This window comes from Cheilinus undulatus, linkage group 2 (assembly GCF_018320785.1).
Source record: "Cheilinus undulatus linkage group 2, ASM1832078v1, whole genome shotgun sequence".
NCBI classification, from domain to species: domain Eukaryota; kingdom Metazoa; phylum Chordata; class Actinopteri; order Labriformes; family Labridae; genus Cheilinus; species Cheilinus undulatus.
In genome coordinates this window covers 14,744,800-14,770,579 of record NC_054866.1, presented here as the reverse complement: position 1 = coordinate 14,770,579, position 25,780 = coordinate 14,744,800, and the positions used below count along the sequence as shown (strand labels likewise).

At 37.8% G+C, this 25,780-nt stretch overlaps 1 protein-coding gene across 6 annotated transcripts in view; it reads left to right on the top strand.

Moving 5' to 3' along the window:
* The window catches only part of LOC121518597 (eukaryotic translation initiation factor 4 gamma 1-like), an 85,171-nt gene that overhangs the window by 16,680 nt on the left and 42,711 nt on the right, over positions 1-25,780 (top strand). For 2 of the 6 annotated variants that reach the window (XM_041801010.1, XM_041801021.1), the window contains exons 2-8: positions 535-584; positions 1,030-1,151; positions 2,096-2,182; positions 5,616-5,648; positions 8,375-8,395; positions 8,931-9,125; positions 14,752-14,854. In XM_041801010.1, the coding sequence (XP_041656944.1) occupies positions 1,077-1,151; positions 2,096-2,182; positions 5,616-5,648; positions 8,375-8,395; positions 8,931-9,125; positions 14,752-14,854 (514 nt within the window). In that variant the 5' untranslated portion in view covers positions 535-584; positions 1,030-1,076. Of the gene's footprint in view, positions 1-534; positions 585-1,029; positions 1,152-2,095; positions 2,183-5,615; positions 5,649-8,374; positions 8,396-8,930; positions 9,126-14,751; positions 14,855-25,595; positions 25,731-25,780 lie in introns of those variants that run through there. The other 4 variants (XM_041801029.1, XM_041801036.1, XM_041801046.1 and 1 more) reach the window with 4 other exon arrangements.

Here is a 25,780-nt window from a genome sequence, read left to right as displayed (position 1 = left end):
ATGAATGGCTTTTTAAGTGTTTTTTTACAAAACCATTTGTTTCTTAAGATGCATCCTGTGGTCTTCAGCTGATGCTGCAGTGTGAGCTTCAGGTGTGATATTTATGTCCCAGGCTTTAATTTTACCCTGATTAAAAAAAAAATCACCCTAACAAGCAATTAACAGGATTGTTGCTCAGCTGCAGCTTGTTTTCACTTACCTGGCTTGACCTTTTCCATGCATTATTCCTTATGAACACATCTGTAAATAAACCAGTGGAATATTTCCATTTATTATTTACCTCTCAAGGGAAGCAGTATAATTTTTCTCTGGTAGTGAGATAATTTAGTCATAACCATATCATGTGGTACAGTGTGACATGTATTGCCTGGATATTAAGGCCCCAGCCTTTATGATCTGTCTTTACTCTTATCTTAAATAAACATATGCCAGCCATAGATAATCTACTTTATATTTTATGAAGTGTGGATGATTATTGCAAAAAAAATTTATTCTGTTTTTCTCTTTGTCTTCTTTTGTCTTTGTTATTTGTAGGAAAATAAATTCCTCAGTGTAACCACACTAAGGACCTAAGATTCATTAAGGTGAGTATTCAAACAAGTGGTTAAAATGTACATAAATTGTCTTTCTTTAGTTTAATCCTTTAGTTTAATCCAGGGATGCAGTATAGTACTTACATGATATTGCTATAGGCAAATGTTACCTTTAAAGTTAATAATCTGTCTTTTTATTTGTCCATCTTCATTCCTTGAGCTTTAAGCGTACTTTAAGGATTGAAATCTTTGGTCTGAACTACATTCATAGATCAGTTGGTGAACACTAATGTGTAAATATTTTCACATTGGATATAGGCAAAAATCCAATATGCATAATTAGTTTAGTCTGAATGTTATTTGAATAACCTTTTGAAGTCAATCAGTATCTGTCTGCTTAGCATTTCTGTTTGTTTGTTTGCTCTCAAGCCATCCTAATTGTTTTTCAGAATCTTAGAAAAGTACTTGTTCAACAACACTTGCTTCTCTTTTTCAGATTTGTACACAGGTCCACATCTGCCTCCCCATGCAGAACCCCATGAAATGAATAAAGCACCACAGCCTATAACAGGACCCCCCTCCAACCCCCACCCTGCCCCCTCCCCAGGCCTTTCACAGGTAAGGTACCCTGCTGCTCAATTGTCCGTTTCAACTCTTTAAGGACATTCAGCTCTGTCTTGGCTAGCTGCTTAAATAAAAAGCAGTTGTGAGAGCATTTTTGTGCCCATAATGAAAGGCAGATCACACAGCAATGCACTCTCTGGTGGAGAATGGTTGCAGCAGCTGCAAGCACTTCTCTGGTGTGACACGCCAGTGTGCAGCAGGGACATGGTTTTTATACTTACTTTATCATTGTTAGAGATTCATCAGCCATGTTTAAGAGGGTTGTTATGAATCTCTTTGTAGCTTTGCAGTTACGCTACGGATTGACAATGTAGCTTGCAGCATCTCTGCTATTGTTAGGCCCAAAAATATGAATACTCCTTATGGTGCTGGGTAGTTCTATAAATGTATCTATATATATTTTCAAATAAGCAATAGGTTAAGCTACACAGTTTAAATCAGAGTAGTTAATGTTGATGTTGATCTGGAAAGAAAGATAGTTACTGATATCCTGATTACATAGCTACAAATTTTGAAGTCTTAGACTTCCAGTTTTGGGCCAGTCATTGGTTTTAATTATGAGGAATTGCAGGCAAACTCCTGTCTAAATTCCACAAACACATTGGAAACATTTGGGTGGAACTGGTGCGAAGTGCTCCATAACACTGTGGTTACATATATAACACTAAATGAGTTAAACTGTTCTTACCTAAACCTGTGATGTTCACATGTAATGAAACATTACTCTAGCAGAAACATCCACAATGAATAGTTGTGCTGTAGCTACATACTTGTACCCATCCGTACTACACGCAAGTCGAACCTAACTAGAGAACTGATCCTAGTATCCTGAGAAAAGAACATATGCTGCACTCTTCTCCTGTAAATCTAGCCTTCTCACTCCCTACACCTCCTGCGTCCACTCTTCTGCTGTTGATATCACTTCATGTCTCTTGCAGCCCTCCTTCCCCCCTGGGCAGCCCCCTTCTGTTGTGTTTGCCACCCCACCGCCTCCACAAATGAACCCAACACCACAGCCCCGACAGGTAGGCCTTCCAACTGCTCACCCATTCAGCTCCATTTTATTAAAGCTATCAGAGACAGCAGCTCTCTATTTTTTACAGCAATCATCTTCACTTTAGCTTCATCCCCTGTGATACAAGTCATTGAGTTTACTCAGTAGTATATGACTTAATTATTTTTTAAAGAATCAGGAATTAAAGTAGGGATAGGGTGCCTTGTCCTTGGTTGCTACTGCAAATATCTCCTAGTGCACCTTATATACACTTGCTCCTTGCTGTTGCTATCTTAATCCTCCCAATCTACTCTAGAGGCTTCTGTGTGGTTATATGAATTTCTTAGATTGCCTGCATGCCATTTTCCCTTCTTCTGAACTGCATCCTTTTTAACAGACAATTAATACGTTGACATTTACATGCACAGTTAGGTTGAGATAAAGTTATTGCACTATTAGGATCCATGACTGGACTACTGTCCTTGTCCTAGAATACAAATAAAGGGAGAAAAGTGATTGGTTGGTGGGATGATGGCCGCTACTAAGGTAGATGGCAATGTATCCCCTCTTGGAATGGAGATTGTTCATTCCTATTGATAATGATACCTTTATTGATGCACAATCCGAGTCCTTATAGATACCACTATTTTTTCTTTGAGTAGAGCTTGAGTTAAAAAGGTGAAAGGGTCATGATTTCATCCGTTATATCTGTATTAAATTAGCTGAAAAATATTACTAATTTTCACAGCTGTGTAAGTTTCTCAGCAAAATTTACATTTTTGTTTTCTTGATGTGACATTTGAACACATAATATTTTATTTACATTTGCCCAAAAGTTGCTATGCAGAGCTAACCTTAAACATGTCCTAATTTAAACATCTATCCATTTGTTAAGCCTACTAAGTAACCTTTATCATGGCTTTAATTTACTGTTTTTTTTTTAACTAAGGCTGAGGTCAGACTTCTTGATATTTTTGTCTTTTATGATGCTCACTGTGTCAGATTAGGCAATCAAGAGAGCCACAAATTTATGCCCTAACCTGCAGCAGACATTACAGATAACAGAGGCAGATGATCAAACATAGTCACCAATGTAATAATGTTGGAATGAAGAGGGGTTAGGCTAGACTACAACTGTCAAGAAGATGTAAACAAATACACTTTATGTACTGGACTATATCGTATTTGTCTAGCCGAACATCTTGTACACTAGCTTGCCAACTGCAGTTACTCTCTGGGTTGTTGCAGAGAGCAACCTCCAGTTTCCACATACAGTTTAACTAAGCAGAGACTTTTGACTGAACAGCCATGCCCCTTTTGAATACCACTGCCTTTAGACAAGTGAGCCATCAGTTTGAACACACCTTCAGCAGGTACAGATGTAGATATGGTGATAGAAATCCATACTGTGCTGGGCTCAAGTGTCGCTGACTGACACACAGCCTGTCATTAAACACAGCAGCACTGACACAGTTAGGTGTGCTTGACTCTGCATGAAAAATGGAATAAGAAGTAGATTGAGGTTCAGATTACTTTGTTTTCCATCGCATATTACTATTAATTTTCCACTTTAGCTAGTAGGTTGATCAAATCAAATCAATATAGGGGACACTGAAGTAGCAAAATGAAGCAACAGAGTCTGCTATACAGCCCCATGAGGAGAATCTCAGCCTTTGTATTAATGCTATGTGTTCTACAGAATCATTATTGCATCAAAAGTGCTGAGAAAATCATACTGGCCAACAAAAACATAATTAAGCAGTTTCTTCCATGCATAGAAATCATACTAGTAGTATGCACACAGTCCATGCTTGTGGGCTGATTGTAGCAAGAACGTCATCACCCTTTCACACTCCAGGAAATTCTCAATGCTCATATCAACTCACTCAGATGTAATGCGGAAAAATACTCAGGGGTTGGCAGAAGAAAGTTTGGGTTCTCTTTGTTTAAGAAACATGTAATCATGCTCAAAAAATGTATGCAAATAATCTGATAATCTGATTTAACTTAGTATTGTCTAGGGCAAAGCCAAACACACTACTTATTATGCCTCTTTAGGCATTTTTGGTTCTGTTTTAGCTGAATTTTTGGTTCTGATTTTGCTGAATTTCTGCATTTTGCATTTGTGACTCAATCTTTTAAATTGCCTTTATTGTGCGTATTGTCCCCTGATCTTTAAAAAGCTCAGTAACCAAAAGTATCAGAAAAAGTTATTATTTATTATGATCATAAGTATTATGATTAATGCTGGAGAACAAGACTTGACATAAATGAGTGCTGGTGAGCTCAGGTGCCAGCCTTTGCTCCTTCTCTGCACCTTTTGAGTCAGAATCCAGTTGTTACTCCAGTCTAATGCTGGCCTTACACCAGAGGACTTAAAACTCTTAAAAGACTTTAAAAAGACTGACATCTGGGACCCTCACTAACTACAAGACTAGAATACAATTCTTTTTGAGATCGTTTCCCATCATGCAACCGGTGGAAATTCACAACATTTTTTTGAAAAGTGAACAAGATATAGAAGGAGATTGAGATAGCATTTGAGTTAATATCTCTTATAATCCAATGTTTTGAAAACATTTACATTGAGTAGAAACAAAAGGAAAGTTAAACACCAAGGCAAATTTTGCATGGTACTGCAACAACCAGGGAACTATTCCAGAAACACTTCAGAATAAAAGTATCATATGAAAACGCGAGTCGTCCCGCTACAGAAGCAAACTGATCGGGCTTTTACTTTGAAAATCCCAGTGGCGGTTTACTGTACCTGTCATGTCAGCCTGAAAACAGTTGACAGACAAGGCACACAAACACACAGGTGCAAAGATCTGACATTGAGCAGAAAAATTTTTCAATCGCTTTCAATCGTTATGAGCTGACAATCGGCAGCTCCAGAATGATCTATGCTCACGTTCATATTTTGTTGAATGAAATTAATTAATGTGCTTATGCAGAACTCCGGCTCCTGTTGGTCCAAGATGACAGTTGCGTCACTGAGAAACACAATTTGCATACAACCAGACTTAAGTTTCAAACACGTTTGATATTATCGTAATGCCAAGACCAAAAAAAGACTGCCTTAAAACTGCTAAAATCGAGTCCTATGACCACCTTACACCAAACGACTGAGACAATGGTAGTGAGCTGTGACTTTGGCAAGACTCGCATGATTTTACTCTGACTTTAGAATTTTGTCTGTGACTTTGAAATCGGAGCAAAAGTGGTTAGGTGTAAGGCCACCTTTAGTTGCAAATAGAAAAATTAACCTTCCACCGTCTCAATTAAAGACAAAAAACTAATTTCTGATCTTGTCCAAGACAGCAACTGTACATGTAAAATATGTTTTCTCAAAGCCTTTAAAATTAGATCCTTGAGGTCTGTCATTGAATGAAATTTAGAAAGTGAAGCATGGATCTTTTGGTCATTGTCTTTAACCTTTGTCCTGTCTGCCTCTCCTCCTCTAGTTTGCCCCTGGGCCCCGACCTTTACACCAACAGGTACTAACAGCACAGCCGACTAATTCTGGGTCATTGGAGGAAATTCTACCTTTTAACACACTTTAGAAACCATAGAGAGATTTGAGGGGTACAAGTTGTGCTTTGACTAAAGTACTAACAGCTGAAGTGACCACAGAGTCACTCTGTAGTAAGAAGATGATCACAAAATCTGATTTATTTTCTGACCAGATTACATGTACCTCAGTACAGTTTTAGAGGTGACCATTGTTGCTTGTAGGACATTACACAGACAGTTGTTAGAAACCTAAAGAAAACATTTAAGTTAGCCAGAGTTCACACCCAGCATGCTCAAACAAGGGATGCAATGGATCGCAAAACTCAGAGTTGTTTTTTTTTTTTTTTTTAGTTTTGAGCCGCAGGTCAGAACATTTCTGTGATGGGCCAGCAAAACTAAATCTATTACATTCCTGTTTATCTCCTTAGGTAGCCATGGCCATAACTACGCATTTTAACAGCACAAAGATTCACACAGTATGTCCTCTATTTCAATAACATATGACATCCTCAGTTTTCTGCACTAAAAACAAAGCTGTAGTTCCAGTTACTAATGTTGTATAACTCTACAGATTATCTGTAAGAAGCTGCTTCATATCGGTAACAGTATTTATCAGAAATCTTTAATAAACTACAAGTTTCCTCTGATTTCCAGAAAAGTTTTTCACAATTTTTTTGGTGGTGCTTTGTGTTTGTACAAGCAACTCCTGCAGCACATGTCAAGTGAGTTAGACAAAACAACGCATTTCAGAACTTGCGCCTGAGGCTGCCTACATTATTATTTTTAGCTGATATGTGTCCCCAAAAGGCCTGGGGATTTGCCTTCAAATTTGAGGCGTGTCACATCTGTAATTTGTCCATTAATCCTCAAGTAAATGGTGTCATTACAATTATTTTGTTGGTCCCGATAAACTCAGCCTCCTTCATGTGGCATCATGTTTGATAATTATGATTTCAGGTCAGGCTGCCTCCAACAGAATATCTGCTATAGCCAATGAGAGCGAACAGACTTGGAAGTGCCACCAACCCGATATTCTGCACTTTTACTGCTTGTAAGCATAGCAACATACATTAAAAAAGCCCTACACCATCTTCACAGCCGGGATTTCACCTATGTTCCTTTTCCCTTTTTTCCCTTCAGTTATTGTATGTTTTGCTAACAGATATTTATTTTGTTATCTGCCTTATTTAGTTTACAGTTTGCTTGAAAAATTCCAACTTTAGTTTATTACATCAAGTTGGTTTAAAAACTTGGTCATACAGTACTGGGCAGAACTTTTAGGCATGTTTGACTCAGGCTGAAGTAAGGCATAAATGTGGCAAGCAACCCTGCCTGAGGGCACCATCGAGTGGGAAGGAGGATTGACACAACTCAAGTTGTGCTCTGGATGTCCTTGCATATTGCAAGGGCCATGGGAAAATAATCTGTTAAAAAAATAGCAAAGTCCAACCATTTAGGTCACATTAAGGGATGGATATGGGAAGTAGGCAAGGCCTAGGGTACTGTCCAGGCAGGTAGAAGGGTTGTCATAAGCCCCTAGTCAAGTTGTAGATATCCCAGGGGCCCAAAAACTGCCGGCGGTCCCTGGGCATATTACCAGGGTGAAAAGACCGGGACAAAAGAGATGCTGTTGAGCTTGACCTTGGCTGCAAAGGGACGCCGACATGTGTTGAATTTGACTCTGTCCTTCTCTCCAGCCCTGGGTTACGGCATGTCGGGCCCCCTGGTGAATCCTTAGTGTCCTACATGCCTTAAACGTATGCACATGACTGTAGTTTTTGTTGATGAAGTCAACACTGCATGCAAGTTTCAGCTAGATCTTATGTCTGTGGAATCTCCACTGTGAAATCATTGATAAAAACAACTAGTGTGTGGTTGCTTTCTGGCCATTTCCATTTAAAGGGGTGTTATGTTAAAAATCGGTTGAAACTTTTCTTATGTCTGTTGTCTTGTATTTCTAAAATTGGTTAAGATTTGAAGATCCTCTGGTATGTAGCCAGCCTAATTTTACAGCTGCTGGTATAAGGTTACAAACGTTTCTACCGATTATTGTTAGATACACCCACCAAACAAACTGGACAGACACTGTAGAGTTAGAGAAGAAATGTCCAAAAAGGTCTCATATTAAGCGGCCATATACCATGAAATATCAACACTTTACAACTGTTCTTTTCAAAGTAAGTTAGAAACCAGCATAACAGCATTAGAAAAGATTGGACTGTATTCATATTCTATAAGCAAACCTCCACTGTGTCTTCACACAGCTGTTTATGAACGGAAAATTTGTTTCACACCCTGATGGTACTTGATTTGTACATTTTTCATCTATCAGGAGTTGCACTGAATGTTTTGACCTGTGGAGACATTTGTCAAGAAACACAGATCAATTGTCATCTGTTGCATCACTTAGAAGCTGTGGGTTAAAAAAAAGAACATTCAGCATCTTGGAAATTAATGCCAGTTTTCCAGTTATAGTTCTCTAGTTTAAGTCTACATCTAAAAGAGTAAGTAGACCTTGTTTATTTGGATTCAGAGTTTTACCGATTCCCTGCATGCTGCTTGTTAATTCACTGCTTGGCTCTGAGCAGACAGTTTCTGGGCACTTTGCACTAACTGATTGTGGTGCTCTCTTTTTCTCAATCCTCCTCTTTCCACTTCTTGCTTCCATTTGATGTTTCTCTGTGTGTGATCTGTGTTTGTGCTGCTGAAGGGAAGCTTCAGGTCGTTACAGGTAACTAAATTTTCTCTTTCTTATAGATTTTTCTCCTTTTTCCCCTCAACCTTTTGAAGAATGTAGATGTTTTGTGTTCATATTTGGTGGTGTTTTGTTCTGTTGGCTTGGTGTGATTTTCCTGGACCTGGTGGGTTTCTCCCAGGCCAGCAGCAGAATGTCAATGAGGAGACTGAATGAACAAGCATTAGCTGCTTTAACTCTTCTGGCAGACAGGGCCAATATGTTTCCAGATGGAGACTAGCCATTGATTGATGGGCAAACTATGAGGCTAGCTTCAAGGCAAGACAACCTAGCTCCACTCGGTCCAGGGGATAAAATAATACAAGAGTATGGGGGATGGTTTTTATGTCATAGGTTTCAGAAAGGTAACTAACAATTATTTTTATTCTCTCATATGTTCCACCTGTTTCCATCCATTTCCTTCTCTCCCATTTCTTTGGCATTTTTCAATTCTTTTGTCTGTCACCACCCTCTTTCTCTTCTTTCACACTCTTCTTCCACCTTGGTCTCCTCCCCTGCCTCCCCTCTTCAGCCCTATTACGCCAACAGGACCAGCCTGCCTCCAAGCAGCACACCACGGGGTGTCCCTCCCAGCAGTGGTCCTCGACCTGTAACGCCCACCCACGTCTACCAGGCAGGCCCTGGCTCCCGAATGATGATGATTCCTGGGCAACAGCTGCAATTTTCTAGCTCACCACAGGGTCCTGCCTACTTCATACCTGGACAGGTAGGGGGTGTGTTAGAATAGCACTGCTGCTGAATTTGTATCGTCAGAAGTGACACAATGTATAGAATCTCCTCTTTTTTTATTCTATACTTGATACTTTTTGATTCTTGATTATTCATTATCATAATTTGATAGATTAAGCTAAGATTTGGAAGCTTCTTAGCATGTAAAATAAGGAAAACTTAAATCATATATGAACAACTTCAAAGGACTTAAAAGAATCTGATTTTATAATTGCAGGAAATACCAAGGAGCTGAACATTATTTTTCTTTTGTCAGGCCTATAAGCCAAGAATCTGAATGTATGTGCACCTTTTTAATTTAACAGGTGAGCTACAGTATAACTTAGTCACAATAATGATGTTGGCTTCCCAGGATCATAAAAAAAGTAATTGAGGCTAAATGATTACAGAGCCACATGATTGTTTTGTAATGTGTGGTAAACCCACACACTCTCCCTTCAAAGCACAGCAAGTGCTTACACTGTAGTGCCTGAATGTGTTAAATGTTCATCTTTTTGGTGAACAGTGACTTAAACATTTCAACTAACTAATCATAAGTAACAGCATGGAGTAGCTCAATCTGAAGCCACTGGACGAGCATTGCTGCTCCATGAGTAAGTTGAAAATGTTGTTTTCTGAAGCAGATTTACTGCATACATCTTGGCTGTGTGACCAGACTGTTACCTCACGAGACAAGACGAGATGAGATTTGGACCCATGAGAATGAGACTAGATGGAATTTTACACTTTTTTTTTTGTTTTGGAAAAAAATACATGAGTGGACAATATGTCCTTTATATGGCTGAAAGTCATAATTGCAAAGCATTCAGGTCTATTCAGAAATCTTTAAACTAACTTATCTTGTACTGGTTATGCTATCAATGCTTACACACGGTTTATCTTGTCTAACTCTGACTCTAACTGTACATTTTAATGCTCTTCAAATCAAACCTTTAATTTAATAGTTTACCAGATTTTTAAATTACTACACTATGCACTCATTGCTACAATTTCAACCATAACAAAAGCATTTAGATTACTTTGAAAGTACTTTAAAAACTGTTTACACCAGACTGAAATATCAAGAGCCGCATCAGTAAAATTAGACTATTTCTCATCCTCCTAGGGGTGTAGCGATTCAACAATGTATAACGATATATCGATTGGTTGATTGATGATCCAATCAGATCGATGGAAAGTCAAAACACTGATCTAAATGGATGCTTCAAGCTACACTTTTATTTTGAAATTCCCCCCACACGCCCGTTGACAGTTTCCGCCCCAGGCAGCATCCTCAACAAGCTGGCTGCAAGCTAGCTAAGTAGCAGCAGTAGCTGATGTAGGACTGATCTCTCCCCTTAGTTTGCCGACTATGTCTTTATCTATATATAACCGCTGTATGAGATCGTTCACAGACAAAAACACTCCACTCGTTATGGCTGAGGAGGCGAGTGCTGTCTGCAGCAGACCGCAGATACACAGAGAGGAAAAAGTCTGCTGCTGTATATCTCCTTTGATACACTTATTTTACATCGCCGTCTCATGTTAGATTTATAATGAAAATATAAGCTGTCCAAACTTAACGTGGTTCAAGCAGGACAGCTGTTGTCTGTATACCCCCACACCCTCGCTCTTGTTATAAAGCTGCACATCACAGGAACGTCTTTTATAATAAAAATTTGCTCTAGTATTCTGTCTAACCTTTCCATTTATTAAAATCAAGGTTGCAATAAATAAAAAATGATAAAGAATCATTATATAACATCATATGCCCCATATTTTACCTCATTTAAATCTCATAAGGTGAATAAACAACAAAAATGAAGTATCTGCCACATTAACAGGCCCCTGTGTAAAGTATAAAGGGCTGACATAGAGCAGAAATGTCTGTTGAAGTCTACATGTGTGTAAATAAATTTAGGAAAAAAATCTAAAATGGGAACACAGGCCAAACATTTTGATCATTATTATAAAGGGTTGCAGAAAAAGTCCATGTTGGTGCTTAAGAGTAGGGCTAGGCATTGTTAAGAACTTCACGATTCAGTTCGATATCGATTCTTTAGGTTGTGATTCGATTCGATATTGATATTGATTTAAATGCTTCAATGTCGATTTGGTAAGAAGTAGAAATACACAAATAACCTGTTGACAGTTTTTTAATAATTATTTTCATGCCCATGTGAACATATTTGGTAAGTCACCTCACATTTTTGAGCAATAAAACATCTGAAAATAAAAATTTGCAAAATAATAACTTAGTTGTGCAGATGGAGTACAAAAGTAAAAAACATGACAGTTCTGTATAAACACTGAAAAAGTAAAGTGCATGTAAACTTAAAGACTATTTCTGTCCTCTTGGAAATTGTGATAAACATCACGTAACATGGTTATGGTTGGTTGTTGTTTGGTCTAGTGGCCTTCGTCCATACAACGCGAATCACACGCACAGCGCCCCCCACTGGCCAGGAGGTGAATCGATTCAGAGGATTTGCTGAATCGATATTGAATTGGGGGAGGAAATATCGCGATGCAACGATTAATCGATATTTTTACCCACCCCTACTTAAGAGTGATCTGGGGATGTGAGGAATTAAAATGTTTGGTACTGAAAATGTTTGCTGTTTTAAATCAATATGTTTTAACACAAATGTGCATAGTTGTGTTCCTAATTTAAAGGTAATCAGGGGTAATAGGATCTTTGTTGTTTTTGTTAAAGAAATATTTTTATTAAATACAGAGACCTGTATATAATTTAATTGCAGAAACTGTTTTTCTTTTTGTAACTGTGGGAAATTTTTGCACAAAATTGCCTGATATCGATCCTGGGCCCCATATCGAATCGAATCGAAATCGTATCGTGGCAGATTTTGTGATATGGGAAAATATCGTATCGTTGTCCAAAATATCGATATCGTATTGGGATGAAACTGGTGATTTACACCCCTACTCTTTAAGGACATCCATATTTGAAACACTCAATATAAATCTTTCTGTCAATAAGATGCTTTCCTTTTTTCTAATAATTTACAGATATAGATCTATTTGTCGTTTTTAGTCATTTTGTGGCCTTTTTTCTGATAAGAGTTTTGAGAGATAAGCATGTATGTTAATGTGTGTGCATTCGTGAGTGAGTGTGCGTCTCTGCTCTGCCTGCTGTCAGACAACAGATAGGGCGCGTTTAACTGTGGCTAGCACTTCGCTTCTGTTGAGCTAACAGTGGACTCTATGGCTCTCAAACAGAAATTGTTTTGCTAAGTTTACTGCTGCAGTATACAATGGCCCGTTGTGCCGCACGTTACACTTCTGATTCATGATACATACACCGCTTTCCACATTATTATGCAAATGACATTTTTCTCTTATTTTCCTAAATATTAATGCAAATGACAGTCAGAATATTTTTCAAGTCATCAGCCGTTAGAGCATAATTCAAATGTTTTTGAACAAACTTCATACTGATAACCTTTTTTTTCTTTTCTCTTCTTTTTTTTTTTTTTTTTTACATAAAAACCTCAAAATGTACTGTTCCACATTATTAAGCAGGCCACAGGTTTCAAGCAATATGGGAGAAAAAGGATCTCTGCTGCCGAAAAGTGTCAAATAGTGCAATGCCTTGGACAAGGAATGAAAATATTAGATATCTCATAAAAAATTAATCGGGATCAACGTACTGTTAAGAAACTTGTGGCTGATTCAGAGCACAGACGGGTTCATGCAGATAAAGGCATAATGAGGAAGGTTTCTGACAGACAAATTCATCAGATTAAGAGAGCACATGCCAAAATGTCATTACAAAGCAGCAAACAGGTATTTGAAGCTGCTGGTGCCTCTGGAGTCCCACCAACCTCAAGGTGTAGGATCCTCCAAAGGCTTGCAGTTGTGTATAAACCTACTGTTTAGCCACCCCTAACCAATTCTCACAAGCAGAAATGGTTGCAGTGGGCCCAGAAATACATGAAGACTAAATTTCAAACAGTCTTGTTTACTGATGAGTGCCATGCAGCCCTGGATGGTCCAGATGGAGGAGTAGTGGATTGTTGGTGGATGGCCACCATGTCCCAACAAGGCTGTGACATCAGCAAGGAGGGGGCGGAGTCATGTTCTGGGCCAGATTCATGAGGAGAGAGCTGGTGGGCCCCTTTAGGATCCCTGAAGGTGTGAAAATGACCTCGGCAAGGTATATAGAGTTTCTGACTGACTACTTTCTTCCATGGTACAAAAAGTGACTGACCACTTTCTTCCATGGTACAAAAAAAGAAGAGCAGTGCCTTCTGTAGCAAAATTATCTTCATGCATGACAATGCACCATCTCATGCTGCAAAGAATAGCTCTGTGTCACTGGCTGCTATGGGCATAAAAGGAGAGAAACTCATGGTGTGGCCCCCATCCTCCCTGACCTCAACCCCTATTGAGAACCTTTGGAGACAGTTCACCTCAAAACAGCAGCTCTGGAAGGATATTCTGACATCCTACAAAGAAATTCCAGCAGAAATTCTCCAAAACTCACAAGTTCAATGGATGCAAAAATAGTAAAGGTGATATCAAAGAAGGGCTCTATGCTAACATGTAACTTTGCCTGTTAAGATGTTTTTGATTGAAATATCTTTTGATTTCAGTAAATATGACCTCATAATGCTGCAAATTCAACAAATGACCATTTTCAGTTCTTTACAACCTATAAAATCTTTTAAAACTCTGTGCATAATAATGTGCATAATAATGCGGAAACATGCATTTTAAGGTTTTTATTTTAAAAAAATAATGGTTATCATTATGAAGTTTGTTCAAAACCATTTGAATTATGCTCTAACGGCTGATGACTTGAAAAGTATTCTGTCATTTGCATTAATATTTAGGAAAATAAGACAAAAATGTCATTGCTTAATAATGTGGAAAGTGGTGTACAGCCATCAGCTGATGGATGTGTGACTGGCAGACGATGAGACGAGAACAAGACATGACAAAGCAGCAACTGAATCGAAGTTATAAAGTCACAAATAACGACACTGTGAGCGAGTCTGAGCACATGCACAAACTAAATAAACACCATATTCTCCTCAGTTTTTTTAGGACAGTTTTGATGGAAATAGATTTGGTCTTTAATCGAGCACAATGAAACATAATCTAGTAACACTTAGCAGTTACTGCTAGTTAGGGAGATGGGATCACAGCAACAGCTGGCTTCTTTTTACTATCCTTGACTTAAAACGAGTCATTGTTGAAACACACCTTCAGCAGTTATAGATGCTTGTTCCTTCTGTGAGACCTTAAAACACACAACTCAAGCACATAGCCTGCAATCTGGTCTCAAAGGGTGGCCTCTCTGAGACAAAAAATGGCATCATAACAAGCTTGTTAAAATTTTATAAAAATTTAATCACACAAAAAAATGGCATCATAACATCCACCTCTTTTTGCCTACCACCTTGCAATTATTGTGAATATGACTCCATTGTCCTTTAAGGCCACTTTAAGAAATAAGACTGTCATTTCAGAAAACTGAAAAAGTTTCAAGAATTTCAAAGACTTGCCATTTATTATTGCACTACTAATGTTTTTTTTTTTCCCCTTTTCACCCTTGCTCTTCTATTCTTCTCTTCTCCCTTCCCTCTTCTTTATCTTAGTACCAGTCTGCAACATATGTGGCCACACCTCAGCAATATCCAGTCCCTGCAGGAACCCCAGGCTTCTACCCCAGCACCAGCCCCGCTGAATATGGTACTTACGGTAAGAGGCTCTACCTGGGGCCTCACCTGACAAACACACACACACATTAACATAAAGGGCAGGGCTTTTATAAGACACAGTAAAAAAGTGTAAAAAAGTGGTGAAAAAACGTGTAAACATAAAGGAAAATAGGCAGGGATTATGCAAATTAGACTGAGAAATAGATTTTTCATTAAGAAGCATAAGCTTTGTTGGAAAAATAAGATAAAAGGGGGTTAGAATAAAAGAATAAACAGTAGTACTTTAAGTATAAAGGAACATTGAAGTAATAATACTGGGATAAATATTCATAGATAACCACATAGATTAAGTTGAAACTTGCAGAAAGAGGTTTGTTTGAAAGTCTAACTTTGATTCTTCTTTGTGGCATGCCTTAGTTGATGTTGTTCCAAAGAAGAAGACTAAGATAACTGACAACACCTTAGCTGATTTATACTGTTGCACTAATGCACTCCTGGAACTTTTAGAAGAATTGCCCCTGAAATCCCTCTGATATGTTTGTTAACGTATGCAACTCACAGCTGGAGATTATCCCTTTTGGTGGGGGTCGGGTGGTTTGAAGAGGCAGCACATGATATGAAAGGAATGATGCGAAAGTAGTGGATGAATTGTCACAGGGTGTCTGCATGGTCTTAAACAGTTTTAAAAGTTGATAAATCACTCTAGCAAAAATAAAGGCTTTCAAAAAGTGTGATTTTACTTTCAGTCCACTTTAGTAGAAATCAGACATTTCATGTGTGCTGCTTAATTAAACCAAGTCTTTTTCCTCAGTTTTTCATCTCAAAACGCTGCAAAAAAGCAACAAAAAGTAAAACTTCCAGCACTTTCTTTTTATCTTACAATCAGCATTTACATATGTAACTGTGTTGCTTATGTAACTGATTAGAGTTGAAAATGCAATACGGTTTAACATGTATGGATCTTGAAAAAGATACTGAATTTTATGTCAGATTTTTCATGATGGTGCACCATAGGATGCTATGATTTTTTTTCTATTATGATTTTTTTGCTTGTGTAGCAGTGTTTTATCAATCATCTCAATCACAACATCAACAGAAATGTACTGAAGATCATACTCGCAAACTGTAAAAAAACAAAAAATCATAGACAATTATATTACATGCACAGAGATGGTTCAGTCTGGTACTATAAAGTCACGGGACTTGCATTGGTTGATGAACTGCCCATGGTGCATTTTCCTGATTTTCTACTTTGCTCACACTGGGGAGGACACGTTTCTCATCATAATATTGGACCATTCATTACAGCATCCTTGGTTCGGTTGAACTTTTTTGTTTGTTTTGCTTTTAACTCCCTTCTATGTTTTACACATTTCTTTGAATTGGCTCTGCTCGTGTGTGCCTGTGAGTCCAAGCACTGGGATGAGGAAACTCAACAGTGTGAGTAAACACTCAAACCAGCCTCTGAAATCAACAACAGCCAAGTGCTACATGTGGGTAGATTTTCTTTGATTAGTACATTATTGAGGGCTATTTACAACATGGCAGGTTCATGTTTTTAAAAAATAGACATAAGAACACTTTGATGAGTTTAAAACTGTACTTGGTGCAGCTTTGTCTCTGCTCCCTACATGTGGATATATGGCTGCAGAGACATCTTGTCTCCCATGCAGTACTGTTGAGTTGAAACTGATCAAACCACACGCAAAATGTTTGTAATTGATGGATCGCTAATATATCCCTGTGCAGATTTACAGTCCAATAAAAGCAGCAATAAGTGTGCTCATACACACTGAAGATTACTAAAAACAGCCCAGACACCTTCTGGTGTCAGCACTTATCATGCAAGCGACTGACAACTATCTAAATTTGATGTTGTAACGTTATCTCACAGCCTACACAGACTGTAGATGTCTGCATTGAAACATAGCTTGCCAAGAAAATGTTATAAATTTTCTGGAGTGTTGTGCATATGTGAATGAGGTTTTAGAATTTTATTTAAGGTATGTAAGCAAACCCTTTTTTGATTATCCAAAAGACCTGTCCAGTGTTTACGATTGATAATGTTAGTGACACTGGAATTAAGTATTATGAAACTCTTATTATATTAAAGAAGTTTTATTATTGTTTATATTTAATTAAAGCCATTAAAGACAAGATGAAATATGAACAATGTTACTCTGCAGGCTGAGACAATTATACTGTGTAAAGTTGCAACTATGTGTCTGTTTCCCCATTCAGCTAAACACTCATTAAATTGTGTTTAACCGACTAGTCTAAAGAGAAGATAATACTTAGAAAACCGTCAAATTCATCACAGTGTTGTTTTGGCCACGCTGTACAAAGTATATGTGCAGGTTCACATCACACGTGCTAACATTAGCAGCTAACTCCGCCAGCCTTTGTTCCTCTTTGCAGGTTCATATTGTGCTTTGATATGAGGCCTTTCACTTCTGTCGAGTCATTGTATGTAAGTTCAACCCTTGACAGCTTACATACCACTTTATCAATCAATCAATCTTTATTCATACAGCACCTTTCATACAATGCAATGTAGCACAAAGTGCTTTACACACAACATACAATTTAAAGAAAAATACATTAGTTCAAGTCCCCCCACCCACCCAGTAACCCCACCCTCTTCCCCACTTGGTAGTCCATACCTTGGCAGATGTGTCGTATATAATGGATTCCTTACACACAGGAACATGCGCACCGTTTATTACTTAAAACATGATCATACTGCGCTACTCCTACTACACGCTAACTGCTAAGCTTCTTATATTTACGTCTGGTGAAGTGTTGGGGGAGACAGGAACGCAGCAGCCTTTCACTGAAGCTACAGTGGCTTTTAGTGGTGGGAAGTTCATCACAGTTTAAAATAGCATGATAGACCGGGATTATAAGCCTGCATATATAATAAATGATAGGAATTTAGTCTAATCGTTTCATAAATCTCGGGCCGGCTAATTTGATAAACGGGCTTAACCACATGTGTCCCTAGTTGCAACAGAGCTAGCTGATATAAAGTAACATTTAAATAACAGTGGAACTAAAAGGTAGAGCTACACAGCTAACATTACAAATAAACACATCTGAGTTTTACTTCAGGCTTAAATAGAAATATTCAAAATTCATGTTTATTCCTTTTAATGATACAAGCCTACTATGTCACATCAGTGATTATAAAATGTAAATAATTACCAGAAAGTGGCTGAATGCTAATGTTAGCTCTAATGTTAACAGATTACCAGACATGTTTATAACATGACATTTTATTCAATCTCTCTGTAGATTTTCAGTATCCATTGTCTTTGTAGTTGTTTTTAACCAGTAGGTGATTGAATAAAAACAGGGATCAGAATCTTTATGTTTATAAGACAATCAGGAATACAACAGTATGATATGAGAACAAAATTCAAGTCTCCTACTCTATAAGTGTGCTGTCAAAAGAGCATGGCAGCCATGAGAATATGGTCTAGTTTGCTTTTTTTGGTATTTTCATTCAATCAGTATTGCGAGAGCAGCACTTATAGATACCAGGGTTAACTTTAATAAACCAAGCATGAATGATATTGCTTTTGATTACTCCAACCTTAGATCTCTAGTTGATTTGAATTCAGGGTAAATATTTTCATGCACACCTTTCTAAACTGTCTGATATGTGGTGACATTCAGCATAGACACAAAATTTAGCACAGGAAGAAACCACAAGTGTAGATCTTTATGTCATGGAGGGTTTTGGTAACTTCCTGAAAACTGTTGAAGTAGCTGACAGTCAAAAGTTGATTAAGTTTATTTTTTATTTTTCAATATTTTAAAGCTTGTCAGCGTAATGTGTATTATAACTTAATGTTCATACACAATCTGTGTTTGAATTTTCCATTAATTCCAAACAGACCATGCTGCCATATTCACATACTGATGAATACAACCTTGCTGCATGTATGTGCTGTTGATCCCGTGTGTTATAACTCCCTCTAGAGGTGGCAGGGTGTCATTGCATAAAAAGAAGTGATGATGCCCTGAAAACAAACTTGCTGACCCCCTACGAGCAGGCATCTGAACTATGTGTTGTCTTTGTTTAAACTGTAGCTCATCAGCAATAGAATGCACTGGCCTGAATACAGGACTGTAAAAACACAATTCTTTCCCATTAGGCTGTCCATGTCATGCTCTTTGTACGTCAGTGTATGTGCACTGTACGATGTGCAGAGTAACTTAAACCAGGCCTCTACGCACTCTGAACCAGTTTATACATGCTCCAAAAAAAAGTACACGTAGGAATAAAGGTTAAAATATAAAGGATTAGAGCTAATCTAATTTTTTCTTGGAGTCTTTGTCAGTATATTTCAGTATGTGCATATATTTTACTTTCTATGTTTTTAAAAAGATAATGCTGATGATATTCCTTGTGATGTAATGTTTTAAAGAGCTAAACAGAGGATAAATAATATGCAATAAGCACTCACTGGCCAGTTCATTAGCTATACCTGCTCAACTGCTCATTAATGCAAATGTTTAAACAGCCAATCACATGGCAGATCTAAGCTTGTAGAAATGTTCTCATGCCCAAGATGATAAAAGGCAGCAGTGACTCAAAGAACCTCTCATTTTAATGTAGGCTTGCAAAAGAGCATTTCTGAAAACACAACATGTTGAACCTTGAAGCAGACTGGCAACAACAGCAGAAGACCACGACAATTTCCACTTCTGTCAACTAAGAACAGGAAACTGAAGCTATACTTTGCATGATCCCACCAAAATAGAATAATAGAAGATTGAAAGAATCCTTGCCTGGTCTGATAAGTCTTTATTTCTCCTGCAATATATAAATGATGAAGTAGGTTGTGGTGTGAACAGCATAAAGCATAGTAACCTAAATCAACTTACCTATTCTGATGCTCACTTTAAACTTCACACACATCATCTTGATCATGTCTACATGGTTAAATGCACGGTTGCTGCCATATGATTGGCTGATTAGATATTTGAGCAGTTTAACAGGTGAACCTAATAAAGAGTTTGGTGAGAGTTAATATTTTTTTTTGGGGGGGGGTAAATAATGTGTTGCTAGTAGTAGCAATCAAAACATACATTCAAGATTAAATTACAATTTCAAACTTAATAGATATGTTTGAGAACATCCTATAAGGTATTTTAAAATCAGATCTTTGAACTTCAATTTACCTTACATAGTTTTTTATTTCACTCTCATTTATAGCCATTTTCAGCTGCTACCTAAAGTAAACAGATTTGATAATCTGTGTTTTTATCCAGCAATCACAAACATTGTAAATGTCAAAGATTTTATGTCCCCAATATTATTCGAGACAGTTTTCCCTGAAAATGGATTGCTCTTTTGCTGTTTTATTAGGCTGATGATTTAAGGAACATTGTCTGAAGAAACTTTGAGCATGTGATTTGATGAAAGAATGCAGTACATTTCTTTTTGTTACATTTGAGATGGTTCACAGGTTTTATGCAACTGCTTCAGAGTTGTAATGCGCTGATGTAATTCTGGTTTCTCATGTCTTTGCAAAACAGCTGACAGAGTTATCTGCTCAGTTTTGTTTGGTCTGCATTCTTTGTTTAAATGCATTGTTAAGCTATTGCCCCTCAAAACATTAGCCGTGCATACATCGCCTCAAGCTGTTGAAGCTGTTGGCTTTACAACTGTGAAATACATTTAAACTGCTTAGTTCTTGCAGCAATGCACAGGCCTGCCAATGCACTGAAAACAGGGAGAAATTACACATTACACAGTGCTCTTGCCATAAAAACAGACGTTTGGAACTTCAGTTTGAAAAATGACCAAAATAACAAATTAAGAATTTAGTTGGTGGTTAGTTTACTTTTAGTGCTTTCATGTTTGCATAAAACTCCTGAAAATAAATCTGAGTTGTCTTGGGAGAGGTTCATGAGTGAAGGCAAACCTTAATTCTTTCACCTAGACTTTCCTGCCAGCTCCCTAGTATTTTTCCCCTCCCATGCCTTTCAGGAGAAACTTACTATTGTGAGGGACAAGGGTTAACTAGCAACTCAGGACATTTTCAAGGTGAGAGCCCCTCCTCTCTTGAAATTTCAGGAGTGCATGTGTGAAAACAGCTTCTACTCTCCTCAGTAGCTCATCAGAGGTCTCTTAAGTCTGTAATATCACTGTAGTGCACTGTAGTGTCTCCCTGGCTTAAAACTAATTCACAGGATCCCTATTTCTGCTGTTATTAGACAGCAGTGTGGCTATTTATGATAAACATAGCACACAGGACATAATGTCTCATGTGTTTGTGTTGGAGGTCGTGTGTCATGTTTGTCGTCTTGCAATTTAGAAAGCACATGACCCTAAATAACTGTTCACGTGACAGTGACACATGGCTCCCAAACTCTTCTCTCCATTCTTCCTGGGTTTGAGCGTTCATTCATTCATTAATTATTTAATATTGTGAGCACAATTGATATATTACATTAAAGCAAATAAATACAACATGAATTGAATAACAAAGTTTTGAATAATCTTAAACAACAGGAAAAGAAGGCAACCACAACAGGATAAGCAGAGGAAGTAGAGTATAGTTAAAAAAGTTACATTCATTAACAGAGTAGTTATAGCCTGAGGCGTTACATTTCAGGTTGTCTATCCAGGACATTCTTGCAAACATAAATATCCCAAGAACACGGTGAAGGATTTTCTTCAAACTTTCTCTCTCTCTCTCTCTCTCTCGCTCACCACCGCCTGACCCTCTTCTCTCTCTCTCTCTCTCTCTCTCTACACTTGGATTTGTGGGTAGAGGTTGCGTTAACCGAATATTCTCCATCATTGACGGATTTATTTGAAGAATGACGGAGAATTTTGAATGCTGTCTGTCATTTTGTCTCTCTGTATTCATTCCATTTTTTTCGGAACAGGTTTGATTTTATGCAAAATTTCCTATCAGTCCAAGGTGACTGATGATTCAAAACAGTTCCTGCTGCTTCCACCTCACTTGCTCACCACCAAAACCTCACCTTAAACACCAAAGTTTGTTGAGATGGGTGAGAGAATGATGATTCAGGTCAGCACCTGTCGCTTTATTCTCTCTTGCTCGCTCACCACCGCCTGACCCTCCTCTCTCTCTCTCTCTCTCTCTCTCTCTCTCTCTCTCTCTTTCTCTCCCTCTCCCTCTCCCTCTCCCTCTCTCTCGTTTGGCTTTGTACCTGGAATGAATCTTACAGTTTGTGAATTCTTGTAGTATTTCATTTGCCTCATGCAGTTGGATTCAAATGAATACAAAATTGTCATCTGCATAAAAATGAATATAAACATTGGATGAAAGATGTGGTATGGTTGATTTTGATCATGAAAAGTACAGGACCTAAAACAGAACCTTGGGGGGCCACATTTGATAGTGGTAAATAGATAGTGTGATTATATCTTAAAGTCTTACATTACTGCCTATTTCACATGTAGTCTTGACTCCATTTCATGGTCATGTCATCAGAACCGACTTCACATCACCTCTGCAGGAGTGCAGTGTGATCCCCAGTGTCAAAGACTTTGGTTAGGTCAACAAACAGGGCAGCACAGTTATATGATATATTACTATGCTTGACTATTTAATATAAAATAGCACAAAGACAAGATATTCTATTTAGACTTATAAACTTTATTGTTTTTATAAAGACTTTTATAATATAATCATATATACATATATATATGTAAATATACCCATGTTCTGAGCTTGATGCCCTGACCATGCTCCAGAAAAGTTGGGACAGTAGTATGTTTACCACTGTTGCATCACCTTTTTTATAACAGCACTCTGTAAGCATCTGGGGATTGATGCCACTAATTGTTGAAATATTGAAAGTAGAATTCTTTCTAGTTCTTGCTTGATGTACATCTGAAGTTTCTTGATAGTACAGGGTTTCTGTTGTTGTATTGTGGGCTTCATAATGGGCCATAGTCTGGGCTAGACTGTATAAAGACCAGTGTAACACCTGTAGACTTCTTCTGCAAAGCCATGCTGTTGTACCTTGTGAAGAATGTGGTATGGCATTACTTGTTGAAGTAAGCAGGGAGGTCCCCGAAAAAGATGCTGTCTTGACAGAGGTATATGCTGTTCCAAACCCTGTTTGTACTTCTCAGTATTAATGGTGTCATTGAAAATCTTGCCTTTGTGCTATATTCAACTGAAATAGGTGCAAATGGATTTGCAAATTACTGTAATTGGTGTAATTTTTTAAGAAGAATGTTTTTAGCTAAATATTGATTAATGACTCCAGGATTCTAGTTGGACTGAGTAGTTTTGAAATAGGCCTGTAAATATTGATATCATTTTTATCACCACCTTCAAACCCTCTCTCACTTTAAAGCTGACTCACTAAATCTGCTTTAAGCAAGGTGTTGAGAGCAGCCTCTGGTTTCAGAGACCAGAAAGTAAAACCTTAAGTACCCATAACAAAGTCTTGATCAGTACATAGTAACAATCCCAAAATAAAACCAACCCCTCTACTACCACCAGCCCTCCACCACTTTAAGACATGGTAGAGTCTCACTGACCACTGAGTCCTTTTCTAGCAGTCAGGTAAAAGCACACCAAACATGAGTAAATACACACACACAGTGGTGACGGAATACGGTGTCTATTTTTAAGACCCCCACACCCCCTCTCAAGCTAAGTTATCTGCTTAACTCGTTCCTCATACCCGTCACATGGCCCACCCACTTTGTAGTAGACTATGGGACATTATGCAAGTCAAAACATCTGGGGGTGGGCCCAGTCAGAGCAGGGACCACATGAGTCCTTCCCCTGTTAAAAAAAAAAGAAAAAAAGGAAGAAACAGATCATGCCATTTTAATAATCTATGTATTCTTAGTAAGACTGTCGGGGCTAACACATCCGTTGTAGTTTAATTGTAGTCTGAAATGAATGCATTAATTGTTTTTTTAATAATTATAATAATATGATGCAATTTTGTCAGTTTAGGTACACCATAGTGAAGCTCCCTTAGCAGAACACCAGCTGGATGTTCCTCACCATAGCTTTCTTTTGCTCTTACAGTGTTGGAAAAAAGCAATGCCACTGCTCCTTTTGATGTCTCATTTGACTTTTAAAGCTTGCTGACAGCTCAGTGGAAAAGTCAAAAGTCATTTTTCCTTTACTTTTCAAACAATCATGTTTTTTTTCCATGGTTAGGCTAATGTAGTTATTGCCCAGAAGTTCCTTATTCTCTTACAAATTAAAGGCAGATTTTTTTTTACAATAATTAAAGTACTATAGCTTGAAACAGCACAAATTATAACATAAATGATAACAAAGAACTTGTGAGAATTTAAAGCATTATTCTCCACTTTTAATGCTTTCGCAACTTGGGAATCATTGGATTTCATAAGGTCACTTTGTACATGCACTCCTGTATAATTCTTATGTATAAGAATGTTAAACATTGTACTTGGCATAGTAAGCACTATGGTGCTACAGCACTAATTTGAACAATATACTTACTTATACTTGAGATCATATAATACATTTCTTTGCATTTCTCTGAAATGACAAATGAATTGCCTTCCTGTAAATAAGGATTTAAAATTTCTTTTGAATTCAAAGTAATACATTTTAAATTATGCAATTAAAATCTGGCTTAGTCAAAGTTTCAAAATAGGCAGCTCATCTCAGAATCCAAATTATGGAGGACAAAACAATACAATTTTTTACTAGTTTATTAGGCTCACATCACAAACAAACACTTACGCATTTCGTAAGTGTTTTGACATGTTTTCAGCATTTGTGCTCTGATGAAGGCCTTGTGCTTGTCACAGTACTAGAATTATAAATATAAATATGATTCAAGTAAATGTCAAACTTATTTGAAATCAATTTGACACCACAGCAATAAAAATAGAAGTCCTAGCCACCAAATATTGGGTTTTTGGTTTGTTTTTAGTTTTAAAAAGTGCCACACAATGTTGCATTCACTGTCTAAATTTTACAAAAATATTGCAATCTCATTCAAGTCCAGTTACCCCCATGACAAAGATTTTTGTCAACATTTCTTTATATAGAGGTTGTCAATATTTCTATACTCTTACATACCATATGTTTTAAATGCATGGGGAGTGCTCATCACCAGTTCCACCCGCTTTTTGAAATGTTTCTGCATTTTGGACATGTGCAGGTTTGCCTGCAATTTTTGATAACTAAAAACAATATATTTGGTATATAGGTCTTTTGTCTTAATTGCTATGGTATCTAACAGGTATATAATTGGATTCTTACAAATATTATAAATTATCCTAAATAGAATTAAATGATAATTCCCCATTTAGATTAATCCTGTCATGGCAGTGGTTCTTACTCTTATGGTCTAATAAGCATAAACTGTATCAATTTAAACAATAACATCATATCATGTTTTGAAAAATCGTATAAACACATATCTTAAAAACCTGCAAAGAACCCATAATAAACATAAAAGTAAGATCATGAAGAGCGTTAATTAAAGTTCAGAGTTCATACTGGCTTCTCTGTTAGTTTTTATGTCTCTGCAGGCATGAGTCAGATCCCTTTGCCAGAGTAGGGAGCCTTAAGGCAAAAGTTAGCCACTCTGAATGAGAGCTGAATAACTTTGCTTGCTTGCCAGTACTCTCTGGAGGGAGGGAGGAACTGGGGGGAGGGAGCAAGGGGGGAAAAAGTGAAAGGCAGGGGAGGAATCAGGAAGGTCAGAAGGAGGAGCGAAACAGAGACACGCTGGAAGAGGGAGGGCTAAGCATTAAAAGAAGTCATTCTGAGAGGGCACCTGTAGAGAGGGCAGGAAGAAGTTAGAGAGGGGGTTTGGACAGAAACCCCCTCTCCTTTTTCCTGTACATACGCAGTTTGGCATTCAGCAGACATTCAGCATGGGGAATCGAGGGTCTCAAGAGCTGCAGGACTCTGAGGGTAGGTGTTTGCACTCCCTCCCCTCTTTTTTAATCTCCTGCACTTCAGTG